The 18,147-nt window shown below is 46.9% G+C and overlaps 1 protein-coding gene across 1 annotated transcript in view; it reads left to right on the top strand.

The window, feature by feature from the left end:
- Nucleotides 1–18,147, top strand: part of ITGA9 (integrin subunit alpha 9) — a 296,740-nt gene that overhangs the window by 11,701 nt on the left and 266,892 nt on the right. The window contains exons 2-4 of the mRNA XM_033132690.1: nucleotides 4,715–4,842; nucleotides 6,254–6,360; nucleotides 16,306–16,429. Coding sequence (XP_032988581.1) covers nucleotides 4,715–4,842; nucleotides 6,254–6,360; nucleotides 16,306–16,429 — 359 coding nt within the window. The remainder of the gene's footprint in view (nucleotides 1–4,714; nucleotides 4,843–6,253; nucleotides 6,361–16,305; nucleotides 16,430–18,147) is intronic.

Raw genomic sequence — 18,147 nt, 5'->3', positions numbered from 1 at the left:
CGTTTTAGAAAAGCAAAAATGTGATGGAAAAATTCAGCCTGATGGGAAGGAGAAAGCCTTCTTTCTCTTGTAAACCCCAGTCTATTCTTCAGCATGAGGAAACTTCCACATCAGAGTTCTAACCTGGGAGCCATCCATGGAGCATCACGTGGGCTTTCTCAGGCAGATCACATGTGTGACCTGAGGGGGCACTGGGTACCTCCTGCTTCCCTTTTCTTCCTTCTGGCTGATGTAGGGTGGACAGAATAGAGGAGTGGGCCCTGCACTCAGCGGCCAAGGTATTTGCTACAGCTTGGCATCTTATACACTTTGTGGGCTCCAGCGAGTCCCATGACCTTCTCTGGCCACCTGCTTCTCCATCCTAAAATGGGGATATTAGTGCCTCCTGTAGGGTTGCTGTGAAGATTCAATGCAATTCCGTCCGCAAGGAGCCTAGCCCAGCACCTGCACCTAGCCCGGCACCTGCACCTAACTAATCCAGCACCTGCACCTGGCCCAGCACCTGCACCTAACCCAGCACCTGCACCTAACTAACCCAGCACCTGCACCTGGCCCAGCACCTGCACCTAACTAACCCAGCACCTGCACACCCCGAGTGCCCGATACATGCTGGTTTTCCTTGTAATTAGAACTTGAGAGCTCTGAGTTAATGAGAGGACTCTCAAATGTCTTTAAAGTTTGAGTGTTTCTTTCACTGGGGATAAGATAGGAGGAGAGTCTCATATCTCGAGGGCTATCGGTTCATACGGGCTCGCAGTTAACACGATTACTTGTAATCAGCGTGGGTGCTTACATAGCATGTCCTCGACTATTAATCACCTGCATAGCTTGTTACAATGCATTCTGACTTAGCAGGCTGGGATTCTGCATTTCCATCAAGTTCCCAGGTGTTCTCTGTGCAGCTGTGCTGAGGACCACACCTGAAGTAGCAAGCAAAAGTCAGAATCAGCCTGATGATTTATTGATGGGTGCCTGTTGGGGGGTAGTGAGCTGTGACACTCAGGCCCTTTTATAAGGTCACTGTACAGAGGAAAGAAATATCTTATTGTCTTGTCAAGGGTGCCAGGGAAGATTTTAGACGATGTTGGAAGTATCTGGGATGTCTCTTTATAACTCAGAGAATAATGAGAAAAAGCAGATGGCATCTTTTCAGGGGCTTGTCCTGAACTCTGAGCCATTACACTGTATCTCTTGAGATCAGCCTGGCGAACAGCCAGCTGAACGAACTTCAGAAGAGACAAGCTCATCGGCTGGCCTGCAGCAGCGGTCTTGCTGGCCAGTGGCCTAGGTAAAGAGCAGCACCAGGCAAAGGAGGAAGCCACAAAGTTCTGTAAACACAGAGATACAAGCCCAGTCTCCCCCGAGCCACCCCAGTGAGCGACATGCACACACGCCCCTTATCTCTTGCTGCATTTCCCATTACACAGGATTTGGGAAAAACTTTCTCATTAGACCAGCTGATTAGGAGTTTGAATCAGCGGGTTGTTATCAGTGCTTGATCAGCCATTGTTATTAGAACCATTGACTACCTTGGGCTTGGAAGGAAAAAGTAACTCAGCAGGTCTTTTCTCCACTTTAGAGTTGGATATAAAATTTGCCCCTCTGTCATAGCGCTAGTCAGGGAGAAGCAGTACCTGGCATTTGAGCTCTCTGGGGTCCCTTCCTGCATGGCTAACCTGTGAATTTGGGTCTGTAAATTTGGAGCAGTGGCACTTTCTGAAAGGTCCAGGGTTCCCATGCCAATTGGAGACACGCGATAAACAGCCTGCTGTGGTATGTGATTAATTCTCCCCTTTGTTTAATTTTTTGTAATTCTTACAAAATGAATTACAAGCGACATTTATTCACTGTGCTAAATTTAGAGTTGGAGTTGGTGGGAATTTTTGGACCCAGCCCTGTCCCACTGAGGTTTTGCAGTGGAGGAGGAGGCATTTTATGTTACCCAGCTCCTCCAGGCTGACATATGGCAAGGTGGTGGATGTTTCAGCTGTTTAGATATGTCAAACTGCTAATTCTTCTCACCTGTGAAAACACAACTGGCATTACAGAGAGCAACCCTTGGCTTGCCCTGGTGACTTTGCAGCTCAGCCCCAGAAGCAAGTGGGGGGAAATTGATCCCTTAACGTGGCTTTCTTCCTGGAGTTTCATTTTGTGTGTCATCATGCATTGGAGTTAGAGCAGTCAAGAGCTGGCCAAACTGCTCTCGTGTGGGTGACGGAGGCGGTGTGGTCTGCTTGGGGAAGTGCTTGCTGTGATTTCTGAAGGCTGAGGATTCCAGCTTGGAGTTGTGCAGCTGTGTGGCCCACCATGGTGAGGCCAGAGGACTGAGCTGCCCAGTGACACCTGGAGGGGCAGCTTCCCAGGGCGTTTCTGAGGGGCCGTGGGGCAGCTTGTTCGGAGCCTGGCTCCTCTCACACCCCAGCAGGGTGTGCCTTGACTCCTCACAAAATCAAACACAGATTCTCCAAGACTGACCCTGAAGGAACGTCTCCAGGAAGGGGTGGACCTCTCTGGTTCCTTGTGTCCTCAGAGATCCTTAACCTTCTGGGTATCGAGGGATTGGGCTCAAGGGCAGTGGCAATTAAGATGGGCCCACATGCCTTCCTGTGAACCTGGTAACACATGTCTGAGCCAGATTAGTGTGGCTGTCCCTTGTGATATTTGCCAGCCTTTGCTGAAGGCCCGTCTGAGGGACTCAGACTTCTGTTGTCTGATTAGATATCTACCCTGTGGCCCAGCCGGAGTGTGGGTGGGGGAGCAGTGTCAGTGTGAGGCCAGGGAAGGGGTAAAGGTTTAGTGTCCAAGATCCCAAGATGAAGGTGGCTTTCAGGACAAAGTGGGGCGAGTCTGGGTCCCGTCCATATCCCCAGGGAGGCTGTCTGGGGTCATTTTAGCCTCTACTAGACACCTTTTCCACAGACACCTAATGTGTAATGCTTTCTATTCCTAGGCAAGTGGAGACGATCTATTTTATAACGTGCCGCATACCTTTTCAGGCGAATTGCATCCCCTTTCCAGGCTCTAGAGACATGGAGCAGTTCGTGTTCTCATTGAGCAGTGGCTTGGAATGTTGTACTCTTTGAACTTCGGTGTGGGTATTGTGTTTAAAGTCTTATTGTGCAAATCTTTTTCCAAATGGCTCAGACCTCAGCACAAACCATGCCTGATGGGTGCTATTTAGTATTCTTTGCTATAGCTCTTTGGTTGACTGCTTTCCAGAAACAGTGCATAAACCTGTAGATCAAGGTTGTTTTTGTAACATCGGGAGGGGAACTCTCTGCTGTCCCCGCCGTGTCCTGCGCCCACACAGGCCCAAATATGTCTTATCTATCTTCTTGGCAGGTCTTACTCTTTTCCTCCAGCGGGAAGGGTCCTGCTGGGGATGGCTCATCCCCAAGGCAGATTTCCAGTTCAAGACGAAGGTTGTAGAGATTCATGCTTGCCCCTGTTTGTATGCGAACGATTCGATCTCTGGTGTGCGTTGGCATAGAGGATGTGTTTCTAATTCTGCACCACTACCACTTTCCTGTGTCCCCCTAAATGTATGTGTTGCGTGTGGTGGACACAGGGGGATGAGGTGGACACAGAAGAGAAATGGCATCTCCCAATTTCTTATTTTTTATTTGCTCAGTTTTTTTTTAATTGAAGTCAAATGCACATCCAGAAAAGTGCCCATGTCATATATACAATTTAATGAATTATCACAAATCTGTGTAAACACCGCTCAGGTTGAAAAGTAGAACATCTTGCGTACCTCCAGAAAGTCCCCTCTTCCCAACAACAACCCCTTTTCGCCTCCCCCGAGGTAACCATGACTCTGACCTCTAACGCCACAGTTAAACTTCAGCTGCTTTGAACTTCAGATAGATGGAATCAGACAGTGAGCATGCTCTTGTCCCTGACGGCGTTTGCTCAGTGTTCCATTTGTGATTCATCGTGTGGTTACAGTTGAGTGGTGTTCATTGATTTTCATTGCTGAGTAGAATTCTGTTGTATTTCTATACCACAATTCACTTACGCATTCTGGCACTGATGGACCTTTGGGTTTCTTCGTTTTTGGACATTATGTATTCAGCTGTGAATATTTTTGTACATGTCTCCTGGTAGACATCTGTACGCATGTCGGCTGGATGTGTTCCTAGAAATGGAATAGGGTGGTAGACACATGTTCGGCTTCGTTAGAAACGATTGAATTCTCTGCCAACGTGCTCGTGATGGTTTACACTCCCACCGGCAGCCTCTGAGGGTTCCAGTTGCTCCATATCCTTGCCAGCCCTTGGCATTCTCAGTCTTTTTTGGTCTTAGCCTTCTAGTAGTGAAGTGGTATCTCATTGGGATTTCTCTGATAACTAATATCCTTGAGTGCCTATCGTATGTTAATTGGCCATTTGGTTATTGTCTTTTGTCAAGTAGCTGTTCGAGTCGTTGGCCCGTTATTCTATTGGATAGCTGTATTTTCCTTATTGATTTGAGGGAGTTCTTTATCGATTCTGTATAAGAAGCTTTTGTGGGTTGTATGTGTTCCCAACCAAACGTAAGCTTTAAGTGTGCCTGGAGAAAATCTAACAGGTTCCGTGTAGGGGGCCCTCCCCCCAGGCCTGCCAGCACAGTCTAATGCAGACAGCACGCTCCTGGCTGGGTGAAGATTTAACCATCGGCCCCCTCTCTCCTGGCACTGGATTGTGACGGAATGCCCTTTCTTCTTGATGTGCAGGGTCCTCGTGGGTGCACCAAAGGCAGATTCCAAATACAGCACTTCAGTGAAGTCTCCTGGGGCTGTGTTTAAGTGCCGCATCCACACCAACCCGGACCGGAGATGCACCGAACTGGACATGGCTCGAGGTGGGTGGACATCACTGCCGAGGTGGAAGTGGGTTCTGCATCTCATACTTTCCTCTTTTTCTTCTCAAAGTGGCCTGATCTTTTATCCACTCCTCCCTTCTTCCCTTCCTCCCTCCCTCCCTCTTTCTCTCCTTTCTTCTGTCCTTTCTTCCCTCCTTCTTTTCCTTCCTCCCTCCCTCCCATTCATTGCACATTGAGTACCTATTACTTAATAAGCACTGGGATACACTGGTGAACAAAACAAAGACCCTGCCATCCCGGGCCTTGCAAATTAGTGGGCAAAAGAGACATTGACACAAATAGTTGAGTGCTTGAAGACCGGGGGCGGGGGGCAGGAGGGTGTAGTATTAGGTTGATGCTAAAGTGATTGTGGTTCACAAGGTTAAAAATAAATGCAAAAACCGCAACTGCTTTTGCACCAACCTCATATTTGATCCATACATGACTGGAAAGATGCACAGTAGTTAGTTAGCTGGGCAGGTACCAGAAGCAGAACCTCTGAGCAGAGGAAAGCATGTGCCATTTGAAAGCACACAGTGAGGTCAGTGAAGCTGGAGTGGTGGGCAGGAGACGGCGGGAGCAGAGGAGATTCGATGGTAGGCTGGAGCTGGGTCACACAGGGCCCAGCAGGCTGGGTAAGGCGTTAGGATGTTAGTCTGTGTATGAAGGGAGAGGCCATTAGAATCAATTTGAGGTTTTATATTTTAAGTAGGGAAAGATATGATTGATGGAAGTTTTAAAAAGCTCACGTTGGTTCAGTGGAAACTACACCATCTTTGGAATCAGATGGCTCCGCCTGGGTTCCGAGCCCCGCTGTGCCAGTTACTAGTTGGGACTCATTGGGAATGTCCCATAGCCTCTTTGGCCTCAGTTTCCTCACCTTTAAAATCAGGACTAAGATACCTACCTCACAATATGACCTTGAGAAGATTAAGTGAGATAATAGAGGGGAATATACAGACTTGTGCTTGGCACATAGTAGGCGCTCAGTAAGTAGAACTGTTTTATTGTAACCACTTCAACTCCTCCGTTTCTCCCAAGTCTGTTCCCATCAAGAGCTTCTGATTATTATTATTTGTGAATGAAGTATCTTCACGATGTTCTTTAGCAGCAAAGGAGTGTGACTGGCTGGTGACCTGTTTGTTACTGGTGCACAGCCCAGTAAGGAGTTTGCTTCAGAACATAAGCCAAAGCACTGCTTCCTCCATTGAGAAAGTCTTGCTATGATAAAAAACATACTGGCTGAATTAAACAGCATGCATGGTAGTGGAGCTGATTTTATACTTTGTTGTAAGTTCCTTATTTCCTCGGGAGCTGGTGAGAAACGTTTGGGCTGCAGACCACCCTTTGACAAGCAGCCAGCGGGACATCATTTCTCAATGCACATCTGACTTGTCTCTTTCTCCTCCAGGGAAGAATCGGGGCATGTCCTGTGGAAAGACCTGCCGGGAAGACCGGGATGATGAGTGGATGGGGGTGAGCCTGGCCCGGCAGCCCAAGGCCGATGGCCGTGTGCTGGTAAGGCCACCTGGGGGTGCGTGGGGACGGGGTGGCACTCAGAATGAATGACTTTGACCTCTTAGGAAAGCTGCTTGGCATGGTGACAGGGCACGGCTTTGAGTGAGGTTGCCTGTTCTGGACTACTACGTGGACAAGTGACAAATTTTTTCATTTTCCTCATCTGTCAGATGTTAATCATCTCTGTCCCAGAGGTGCTGAGATGTGGCTAATGAAATATGACAAACTGCATAATAAAAGCGCTTTGTAAATCTCGTTCATTACATAAATATTTGTGTGTGTGTGTGTGTGTGTGTGTCTAAAGTTGATGTCTAATGTACACAAAATGCACAGATCTTAAGAGTACAGCTTGGGCGTTGACACTTGTACACACCTGTGTGTAACACGCCCACCCCATCAAGATACAGACTATTTCTGTCATTCTAGAACGTTCTCTTCTGTCCCTTTCTAGTCAACTCCTTCCACCCCGAGGCAACCACTGTGATGAATTGCAGTATCATGGATTACTTTTGCTTTCTCTAGAACTTCATAAAAATGGAATTCCACACGGTGTGCTCTTTTGGGTAAGAGTCCTTTTACCCAAAAGAATACTTTTGAGATTAATCCATGCTGTGTGTATCAGTAGTTCATTCCGCTTCATTCCTCCATGCTATTGTATTTTACGAAATGCATATTAGTTTTAAATAGTCAGTTATTTGGCTCCCCAAATGTATATGGTGAATTCTGATCCATTAGGTGCTTTGAGGGAGATGCACAGAAAAGTGAATCATTGTCCTTGAGATTCGTGTTTTCCTAGAGCTGTGCGTCCAGTAAGATAGCCACCAGCCACATGCAGTTATTAAAGTTTACACTGATCTAAGTTAAACATTCAGTTCTTCCGGTAAACTGGCCACATGTTGAGTGATTAGTAGCCACAGATGGCTACTGGCTGCTGTAGTGAAGAGCACTGAGAGAGAACATTTCCACTATTGCACAAAGCTTTATTGGACCCAACAAAAAGGAATTTATAACTGCTTCAGAGGTTTTGTCCATTTTTTTTTTCATTCTATTTTTCCCTTTTCTGTTGAGGTATGACATTCATGTGCTTAATACGCACAACTTTAAGTGAACAGCCTGGTGAATTTTTTCACAGCTGTACACACACTTGCTACCATGGCAGAATGTGCCCTCGTGCCACTACCCGCTGAGGTAACCAGTCTCCTGATTTTGTAGGCCTTTTCTTGCCATGCATGGGCTTTTTTTGGGAAGCTGTATGAGTTTTTTGTTATAAAAGCATAAGATCAAGAGTCAAAATAATACTAGTTGCCATTTATTGAGGGCTCCCATTGGGCCACATGTTATAAAGCAGAGGGTATACATATATTCTATCCCAGGGGAGACAGGTTTTCCTGCAGGATCTAGGCAAAATGTTTCCGTCCCATCTCTGAGGAGCCTGCTTTTGTGTTAAATTTCTCCACGGCAGAGGCTGCTCATCTGAATTCTGCCTGCCTTCTCAGCACAAATGAGGCATCTCCCCCTTGTCAGCCCCTTGTGGGGAGGAAGGGAGCAGCTGGATGCTGTCACCAGTGTTGTGGGGTCTCCCTACTGGAAACCATTGTAGGTCCTGTTGAGAGTCCCTGACCCCGCCGTTTGTCTTGGTTTCTAGTCCTTTAATCACTGTCCCGGGCTGCCCTGGACCCTCTCCAAGCCTCTGCATTCCTCTAGATGTATTGGCCTGACCCTGACTGGACAACTCGGGCCCAGGAGGACCAGAAAGGTTGTCTGCCCTCCTATGGAAAGGAGGAAACCAGCTGATCCATCCCAAATCAGGGTGACCTGAGGTTGAGATTCAGAACAGAGGAGGCAGTGGCCTGATGACAGCATAACACATGACACTCTAGAGAGCTTGGAGCCTACAGCCAGAGGTTGCTCCTGTGAAAATAATTCCTCTCCCCATGGAAGGATAACCTCTATGGGGCTGAGAGTCTGTTTCCCGAGGGTTCTGCATTACTGCAAATTAGTATCAGGAAGGGGCCATCTCTGGGGACATGAACGGCAGTGAGGGTCATGGGGACGATTTAGCAAAGGAAGTCACAAAGGCAGAGCTGGGGCATTTGTGGTAATGGTGCTATGATAATCCTGTTCTAATTCATTACATGCAGAGCTATTTTTCTCATTTTTTAAAAATAGTTACTGCACCCTGCATTTAATAAGTCACCATATGTGTGTGCTGGAGAAGGAGAGGGGCATCCAACAGCACCCATTTCCCTCATACCTTTTTGAAAAATTGTCAGAAATGCAACATAAAATTTGTCATTGTATCCATTTTTAAGTGTACAGTACAGTAGTACCACCTGTATGCACATTCTTGTGTGACAGATCTCTAGAGCTTTTTAATCTTGCAAAACAAACTTGATACCCATTTAATAACTCCCCGTGTCCCCCTCCACCAGCCACTGGTGACTATCAATCTTCTGTCTTTGTAAGAGTGACTATTTTAGATAATACTACATGATTTCATTTCTATGCGTTGTCTTCTTATGACTGGCTCATTTCATTTAGCATAATGTCCTCAAGTTTCATCCATATTGTAGCACATGACAGGATTTCCTTGTCTTAGGGCTGAATAATATTTCATTGTATATATACAGAGGGTGCCAAAAAATGTATACACATTTTAAGAAAGGAAAACTGTATTAAAATTGTAATACTCAATATATTCCGACAACAAAAGGTGAATACAAGTCACATTTGACTTCTGCAATTACAAGAGGTGCTCAAAGTGGTTACCATCAACGTCCAGACACTTTTGATTATGGTTAACTACTGCTTGAGCAACGTTGACCAAAGTGTCCACTTGTATACAATTTTTTGGCACCCCCGGTATATCACATTTTCTTTATCCATTCATCTGTTGATGGATATTTGGGTTGTTTCCACTTCTTAGCTATTGTGCATACTGCCGATATGAACATGGGTATGCAAATATCTCTTCAATATCCTGTTTTCAATTCTTTTGTATATATATTCAGAAGTGGGATTCTAAAACCCTATGGTAATTATTATTTTTAATTTTTTTGAGGAACCACCATGCTATTTCCGACAGTGGCTGTATCATTTTACATTCCCAGCAGCGGTGCACAAAAGAGGCGTTCCAATTTCTCCACATCATCACCAACACTTATTTTCTGTTTTTTTTTTTTTGAAATACCCTGTTTTGCCAAAAATAAGACCTAGCCTGACAATCAGCTCTAATGCGTCTTTTGGAGCAAAAATTAATATAAGACCCGGTATTATGTTATACCCAGTTTCACAGTAAAATAAGACTGCGTCTTATATTAATTTTTGCTCCAAAAATGCATTAGAGCTGATTGTCCAGCTAGGTCTTATTTTCGGGGAGACACGGTAGTAGCCATCCTAATGGGTATGAATGAGGTGATATTTCTTGGTGGTTTTGATCTTCATTTCCCTAATGGTTTGTGATGTTGAGCATCTTTTCATGTGCTTTTTGGCCATTTGTACAAGGTGTGATCAAACAATATGGTGAATGTTTAAATAAAAAGAATTTGTTATAGTAAAAGTCACATTGCCATTAATCCCCCTCAGAATAATCCCCCTCACAAACATACTTATCCCATTGTTCTTGCCACTTTCTGAAGCAGTTCTGGAAGTCCTCTTTTATGAGTGTCTTTAGTTGCGCTGTCGTGGCTGCCTTGATATCCTGAATCGATTCAAAATGTTTACCTTTCATGGTCATTTTGACTTTGGGGAAGAGCCAGAAGTCCACGGTGCCAGATCCATTGAATAAGGTGGATGAGGACACACCGTGATGTTTTTATTTGACAGAAATTGCCGTATACCAGAAGCAATGTGGGACATGGAGCCTTTCTGTTGTGGTCAGCAAATACGGTGAATGCTGCTGCCGAGTGCCATCCAACGGAAAGGCTGGGAGCTTCAATATGGGAAATGGCGTTTGGAACCTTAGTAACGGCGTGTGTGACAAGTTTCAACTTGTTCGGTGCAATCAGTTGAGTGTGAGCTATGGTTGAGAGAAGGTATGTTTTAAAGTATGCCCTAAATCATCCTCCATCATGGCAATGCTCTGTGTCACACATCACTTCTGGTATATGGCAATTTGTGTCAAATAAAAACATCATGGTGTGTCCTCATCCACCTTATTCACCGAACCTGGCACCGTATGACTTCTGGCTCTTCCCTAAAGTCAAAATGATTCAGAATATCGAGGCAGCCACGACAGCACAACTAGAGACACTCACGAAAGAGGACTTCCAGAACTGCTTCAGAAAGCAGCAAGAACAATGGGATAAGTGTGTTTGAAGCGAGGGGGAGTATTTGAGGGGGATTAATGGCAATGTGTCTTTTACTGGAATAATTTTTTTAAATTTAAACATGCACTATAGTTTTTGATCACACCTCGCATGTCTTCTTTGGAGAAATGTCTGTTCAGGTCCTGTGCTTATTTTTACATTGGATTATTTTTTGTTGTTGAGTAGTCCTTGTGCATTTTTGTGCATATACTGTCTTGTAAGATAAGACTTGTCCTAAGTCCCCTCTGTTCCCACCCTGCTCTGCCCTCTCTGGTGTTGACTCCATGAAGCCTGCCGTTGGTGACAATTCTGTCTGAAACAAGGTTAGCATCTTTTGTGTCATTAGGAACTCAGCATTATATGGTTACTTTATATGTGTAATTTATTTTGCGTGTATGTGTCCTTTTATATGGAAGCCACGAGGGGACAGAGACCAAATCTTCTATCCTTTTTATTCTCAGTGCTTGGAGAAGATCACTCGACGGAGTGCTGTCTGAAAGTATGTTTGGATAATACAGGGCAGAGTGTCAATGTTAAAACTATTAGAAACCAAATCCATTGCCATCTCTTCTTGGTGGCTGATTCTAAGTGGTTGATAAAAGCATGAAGCAAAATGCTGTGAAATGCCTCTTAGAAGTAGTAGTTGACTACGTACCAGGAGTGGTGACCTAGTCACATTTACATTTTTAAAGGCCTCATATCCACTTGCTTTTTAATGTCTCAAATCTACCTGTCAGAGCTTTCTTGCAGGCAACTATCTTAAAATTAAAAACAAGAAGATGATGTTTTGTTCAAACACATGTTGAGAACTCAGCAGGTACCTGGAGGTGTGGGCATGAGACCTGTATCCCCCAGGAGCGTAATACTGGATTCTAAGGTTGAGTTTGAAAAGGAAGAGGTAAGGTAGCGTTTTGAAAATGGTATCTGGTGCTGATTTCAAAGTAAAGAACAAAGGAAGAGTTTGAAAGCTGTGACAGAGAGTCAAGTGTCCCAGTGAAAAATGGCGTTTTCTGGCCCATGGACCTAGCAATCAGCTCTGGCAAGACCCAGGTCATTGGGCTGGGCTGGCAGACTGACCTTGGCTTGTGTCTGCCAGTCTCGGCTCACAGGTATTGTGGTACCGTCCAGGTTTTCCCCAGGGAACAAATGATACCAGGTGTGAACACAGCGTGGGGATTAGAGAGAGACAGGCCCCTTCCCTTTCTACACTCTCACACCATACTCCCAGTGTGCAGACAGCAGTTTAAGAAATAAGGGGGGGTAAATCACTTTTTGCCTTAACTACCCAACAAACCTAGCATAGGCACTAACTCTTCTCTGAGACCTGGGAGGGCGACTCAAAATGCCCAAGTCTGGTTTCTGCTTTTCATTCGTCTCCAAGGCTCAGACAACAAGGAATATGAGTGTCTAGATAATTTCTGGGTGGAAGTAGTGCTCTCCGGCTCTATCTCTGCTGTTTCCTTTGCAAACAGTAGAGCAGTCCCTATCTATTTGCCATGTCTCAGCTGTCCCTGTTTTTCAAAGCCACAGGGTACATTTTCACATTGACTTTGGTTGCTCTGTTTCCTGATTTTTTTTTAGGTGAGCTTTTTATTGCGCTATAATGTGCATGCAGGGAAGTACACAAATAATCTGTGTACACCTTCACTGGGAGAACATTCCCAGAAGGACTTCCCAGAAGCTTTCCCTGTGTCTCCGAGGCCACTTCTTCTCTTGGCTGGAGGAAGGGACATCTTTCTGTGGCATCACAGCCCTGTTCCCTCTACCCACTGTTCTCAGTGGCCCAGGGGTGGACCCGAGGGCCTGGTCAGAGCTCTGGCCCTCTGCAAATGCACGTGTAAGAGGGTGGGGGTGGGGACTTCCGTGGCTTTGTGGCTGAGACACCCGGAGAAGCCCACTCCCTCTCACCCCTCCCAGGACGTGCTGTTTCCATACAACAAAAAAGGCCTCTGGCAAAAATTGCTCATTGTCTCCTTTTGGGAGGAAAAACAATCCTTACAACTTGAAATGTGTCCGATTCCAAGATTTGGGGTGGTGCTAGCCCCTCCTACCCTTTGTTATCATTATTTGGAATATGAGTTTGATCGAGTCTTGCTGTTTCCAGAGAATGCTCTCTTTTCCCTGTTCTTCCTTCTCTGTCCCATTTCTCCCTCATAGCAGAGCTCATTTGGAGAGATTGATGGCGTTATTAATGATTTGGAGACAGTCCCTGGGAGTTTTTTTTAATGTAGGGGTCAGACTGACATGTGTGTATATATAATGATAATCAGGGCTAAACAGTCTTTTTATGATTTATATTCAGAGGCATTTGTCCTTGTTTTCCTAGATGCATGATGCCTTCGACACTTTGATCTCTGACCTCACAGAATGCCCTAATTTTAGTTTCGTTTACTGTGAAATGCAATATTTGGATCTTCTAGGAATTTTTTAAGCTTGCTCCTTAGCTTATGGCACTTAGAAAAAAAAAACAAAACACATGAGGAGACAATAAACTAGACAGTAAACGCAGAAAATCCTCCCTTACGAGAGTCAGTATGCCTCACGATAAACATCCACCTCTTTTGATGGTTCCTCCAACCCAGAAATCCAGTAAAACATGGTAAGCCCTGGAAACCAAGGGCTTTGCTGAATCCAGAAACTAAAATATAACTGATTTACCAGCTAATTAGATGATAATCAGTGATGCAAGTTTGCAAGCCATCAGAATTAAGTTGGAACTAAAAATTAAAATTAAAAAAAAACAACTACTTAGCCGAATAGGATGATGATCTGCTTAGTGACACATTTTAGAGCTCCTTGCCCCGTATCATTTCAGTCTATTGAGAAATGTGCTGTGAGCACAAAACTGTACCGAGTGGGGAGGAATGAGGGTGGTTTGCAGTATAAGGGCGAACAAGAGATTTTTTTAGTTTCATATCATCGGGCAAGAGGCAGTGTGTGGGCAGCTCAGGTTTCCAGTCATTCTGAGTGTGTCCTCGTCGCTCTTGGCAGAAAGTGGCCTTCTCAAAGGTCCTACTGCCAGTGGTCTGAAGGGATGAAGAGCAGAGAGGCTGGCAACAGTGATTTTTCATAGAATGACCTGAAGGATGGATGACCAGGCTCCAGAGAACCCCCTCCAACGCTCCGTCCCCCTTCAGCAACCTGGGCATTCCATTCGACGCCAGAGTGGTTATTTCAGGTCTTGGGTCCTGTGAGGAAGTCTGTAAGGACAATCGCTACTAGACCTGCCTCAGGGGTGGGTTTTGATGGCTTATCAGGCAGGAATTGGGACTCTCAAGATGGAAAATGTTTTCTAGTAAGACCAGAAGGACTCTGTAGTGGTGCTTTCCAGTCCTGTTGGCAGCACTTACTAGCTCGGTGACTTGGGCAAAGCGCTCTGTGACACTCAGGTGCCCATATAGAAAATGGGAATTCTAAAGACAACTCTGCCCGCCTTCCAGGGTTGCAAAAGTCAGGCGTGGATCACGTAAATGCTGAATGTCATGGCCTGGAGTACATTTTAAAGAAACAAACCAAGACGTTAAAAACTCCGATTATTTAAAAATGCAGTCCGTTGGCCAGAGCGAAGTGATCTGTTCGCAGAAGTGGGCCGTGAATGCCCACGAGAAATGGCCGGGGCTGGGCAGAGTGCATCGTCCTCTGAGTAAGCAGGTCAGCTCCTCATTAGCCTTGTGGGTGTTCAGAGGTGCAGAGACACGCATGTGTCACTGGAGTGGGCAGTTGTGTCCAAGCATGAGGCTGGGTGTGTCCTGTGGTGGGTGGGGAAGGATGCTTCTGGTCCAGTGTCTGTGTGTGAGAACCATCCTCCCTGAGGATCTCCTCGCAGGTTTGACCTCAGTGCTGAGGGGCTGCTCTTGAGAGCTAGCTGACCAAGGGTCTGTCTGAGGACCTCATCTCCTCACACATGCCAAGCTCTTGCCTACCTCAGGGACCCCTGCCTTGAACCTTCTTTCATATCCCCTCGCAGCTGCTCCTTCACTCTCTTCAGTTCTCTCCTCAGAGGTCACCTCCTCAGGGAGGCCTTCCCTGACCAGCCTGTCAAAACCAACCACTTTCTGGTGTGAGGAAACTTCCTGGTGGGATGTTCCGTATCTTGCTAAGGGTTTGGTTACATGAACATATGCCTTTGTCAAATCTCATTGAATGGTACACTTGAGATCTGTGCATTTTGCTGTAAGTTTACTTCAAAAAAAGAACCGTCAGCAAGCATTTACTTCTAGTTAATGATACGCATACTGAAGTGTTTCTGTAGGTAAAAAAAAAAAAAAATCAAATATTAGCAATTTCATATGGTTCAACCTACCACTTTACGCGGAACCAGCTCTGCACAGGAGCTCCCCAAAGTGTGTTCCACACACTGGCAGCCTCAGGGTCACCTGAAAGGTTGTTACAAGTGCAGATTCTCGGGGCCCACTCCAGGCCGCCTGAGCAAGCATCTCGGAGGTGGGGCCCACAGTCTGTTTTAATAAGGCTTCCAGATGACCCTGATGGGTTTCCAGTTTGGAGGCCGACTGCTGATCCAGTGGGTGTTGGGGTGAGCAGGGGAGTAGCCTTTTGGGTCCTCGGCTTTTCCTCGGTGTGTTCCCTCATGAGGACGCGAGTCTGCCTCCCCGTCAGACTGACCCAAGAGAAGGGCCGTGACTATTCACTGCTGTCTCCCGAGTGCCTAGCCCAGAGCCTGGCATGCAGTAGGTGCTCAGGAAATACGTGATGACTGACTAAGTGCACAGTCGCACATGTGGGCTACGCACAGCAGACCCATCCTGGCCTGAGGGCCCCAAGGTGGGTGTTGGGCGGTTGTCTTAGCCTTCACCTGGCTTGCTTTTTCTCCCTTTCCTGCTCTCCCCACACCTAGCAGAGCCCATCAGCTCTACCTCCAGCGTGCATCCCAAAGCTACCTTCTCTCATCTCCTGGTTCCGGCCAGCAGCATCTCTCACCTGGATGTTCACCTCCACTCATTCCCACCTGTAGTCTCCACACAGCCGCTGAGTTATTTTTCCAAACTGTAAATCAGCTCACACCCCTCACCTGTGTAAGACTGCATCGGCTTCCGTTACACATCTGCTAAAATAATAGCTGTCCCCATAGTCTAGAGGAGACACCCCCCGCACCCCCCCCCCGTCCTTTCCATGGCCTGGCCGCTGTCCCCTCTGGCTTCATCTCCCTCCACCATAGTCACTCCGGACCAGCCCCACTGGCCTCCGTATTTCTCTTGAACCTGTAAGCCTTTCTCACGTGCCTCCTTTGCACCTGACATTCCCTCCTTCTGGAACACACTTCCCTATATGCTCAATGGTCAGCTCTTTGTCATTCTTTAGGCCTTTCCACTCGCAGATTCTACCCCATAATCGTGTGTCTTTCCTTCCCAGTGTTCAGCACCAGCTACAATCCTTGTTTAGATGTTTGTTATCTGTCTCCTCTCCGGGCTTGTTCTTGTTCTGTTTGCTGATGCCCACCACGCACTTTGCTGATGGCCAGAATAGTGCCTGGTTCAAAGGGGTGGCTGGTTGGGAGAGAAGAGGGCTTCCTGCCCCTCTGCTCCTCTCTCCTCCCGCAGAACCACCTGGCACTGTTGGGGTCTGCTTGGCGACCTCCTGGGGCTGACTTTCCTGCTCTGAACTCCTCTCTGTCCTCCAGGCCTGCGCCCACCGCTGGAAGAACATCTACTACGAAACAGACCATATCCTGCCCCACGGCTTCTGTTACATCATCCCGTCCAACCTCCAAGCCAAAGGCAGGACGCTGATCCCTTGTTATGAAGGTCAGTGCTGTTGATTCTCCCTCCCCTCTACCCGTCGTGCTGTCAGCAACCCCTGGCCCATCTCCATTTCCCGCAGCTCTCCAAATGCTCACACGCACTGTGTCCCTAGATGGCATCTTGGTGCCTGAGGCCCTGCCCAGGTAATGAGGAGAGTGAGAAGGGGGCAGCAGTTCCGGGACCTGCCCACCCTTGCCCATGTCTGCCACAGAGCCCACGGTGCTTACCAAGCTTTATGAAGTCTCGGAGACCAAAATTCACCAAACCTCAGTTAAGCGGTCAGACAGAACTCTTGGTTCACTGGCACGGCTAGATGCTGTGCAACCTTGGGAAACTTACTTTCTCTCTCTGGGCCTGAGTGTCCTTGCCGGAAAATTCAGAGGGTGGCTCCGATGGTCTCTGTAGGCCTGTGTAGTTCCCAGATGGATGTAAGGCTCCCGAGACAGCTCCTGGCCACACCCGTGGATAGATGTCCTGAGGCAGGGGATGCAGTTTTCATAACATCTGAAGTCTGACTTTGCTTCTGGTCTGGTCCACGCACCTGTCAGACGCTGGAGGATTGGGTTCACTCTCAGCACAGTTTTAAGAGCTCCTCACCGAGGGGCATTTGGAGTCTTGGAAAGAAAATGTATTTCCTCAGGCTCCCTGCTTAAAATCTTCAAACGCTGGGACTGGGGGCCATTGAGCTGATGCTTATTTAGGTCAGTCGAATCTGGCTTTAAGGATTCAGAAAAGGCTATCATTTTCTTCACTTTTGTAGCTTGTACACTCAGGTTTTCTTAGCCTAATTCCAAGAGAGCTAGAACCTGTGTCCTCTTGAAGTGCTGCCTGTTTATATTTTAATTTTCTCCCTAATTTATTTGTTCCGACAGACTTCTCCACTGGCCTATGCCCACATGGCCTTTGGGCCTCCCTGGATTTTCCCAGGTGTCAAATTTTGTGGCCACCAAAGAGAGTTCTGAGAAATGCTAGTTGGACACGTGCATTTCTTTCTGCCTTGTGGAGGACCCGGCAGGCCCTGAAGGGGACTCAGGTGGCCCTAGCAGGGTGTCTTGTGAAATGGCCCTGCAGAAGAGCTGGCAGGGTCCCTGTAGGAGACACAAACCCTTTCCTTCCGGGAGGATGAACATTTGATCCCTTCTGGCTGGGCCATGTGGGGAAATTGAACTCTGGCCCTGTTTACATTGCCCCAGACAGAAGAAAAACTTTTATCTGCAAAATAGATGAAACTATACAGGTAATTGGTCAAGAGGGAGGGCTAGGTAGTATAAATACAGAAATATGGGTGAAGGCCGAGTTCCGACTGGTCAGCATATTCCTCCCTTTCTTCCCATGGAAATGGTAAGGGCTGAGGGGCTGTGGGTGGGCCCCCGTAGGTGGACTTCGGAGTTGCCATTTTCCTGTTACACTGTGAGGAAGCGGAGGCTCAGAGTTTACCTCAATTGCCAGAGGTCACTCATACAGTAAATGGTAGAGCTGGGGTTTGAATTTTGCCTGTCTGCCCTCAGCAAACCATTTGGTGCCCCGGTGGGTCGTGGTGGTTTCTGTTTGGGTTTGGGAAATGGACTTTCCCATTTCAATGAGAATTCAGTAAGAACCTGTCAGAAGAGGGCGACTGTTTGAACTATCCCCAAGGTATAGTCACGAGGTGAGGGGAATATCTGCCTGCCTTCCTGTCTTCTTAGCTGATGGCTCTGGCGTGATGCCGGGCAGGAGTGTGG

This window comes from Rhinolophus ferrumequinum, chromosome 17 (assembly GCF_004115265.2).
Source record: "Rhinolophus ferrumequinum isolate MPI-CBG mRhiFer1 chromosome 17, mRhiFer1_v1.p, whole genome shotgun sequence".
NCBI lineage: Eukaryota > Metazoa > Chordata > Mammalia > Chiroptera > Rhinolophidae > Rhinolophus > Rhinolophus ferrumequinum.
Note: the sequence above shows the minus strand (reverse complement) of the source record. Positions and strands in the feature narration are given on the sequence as shown.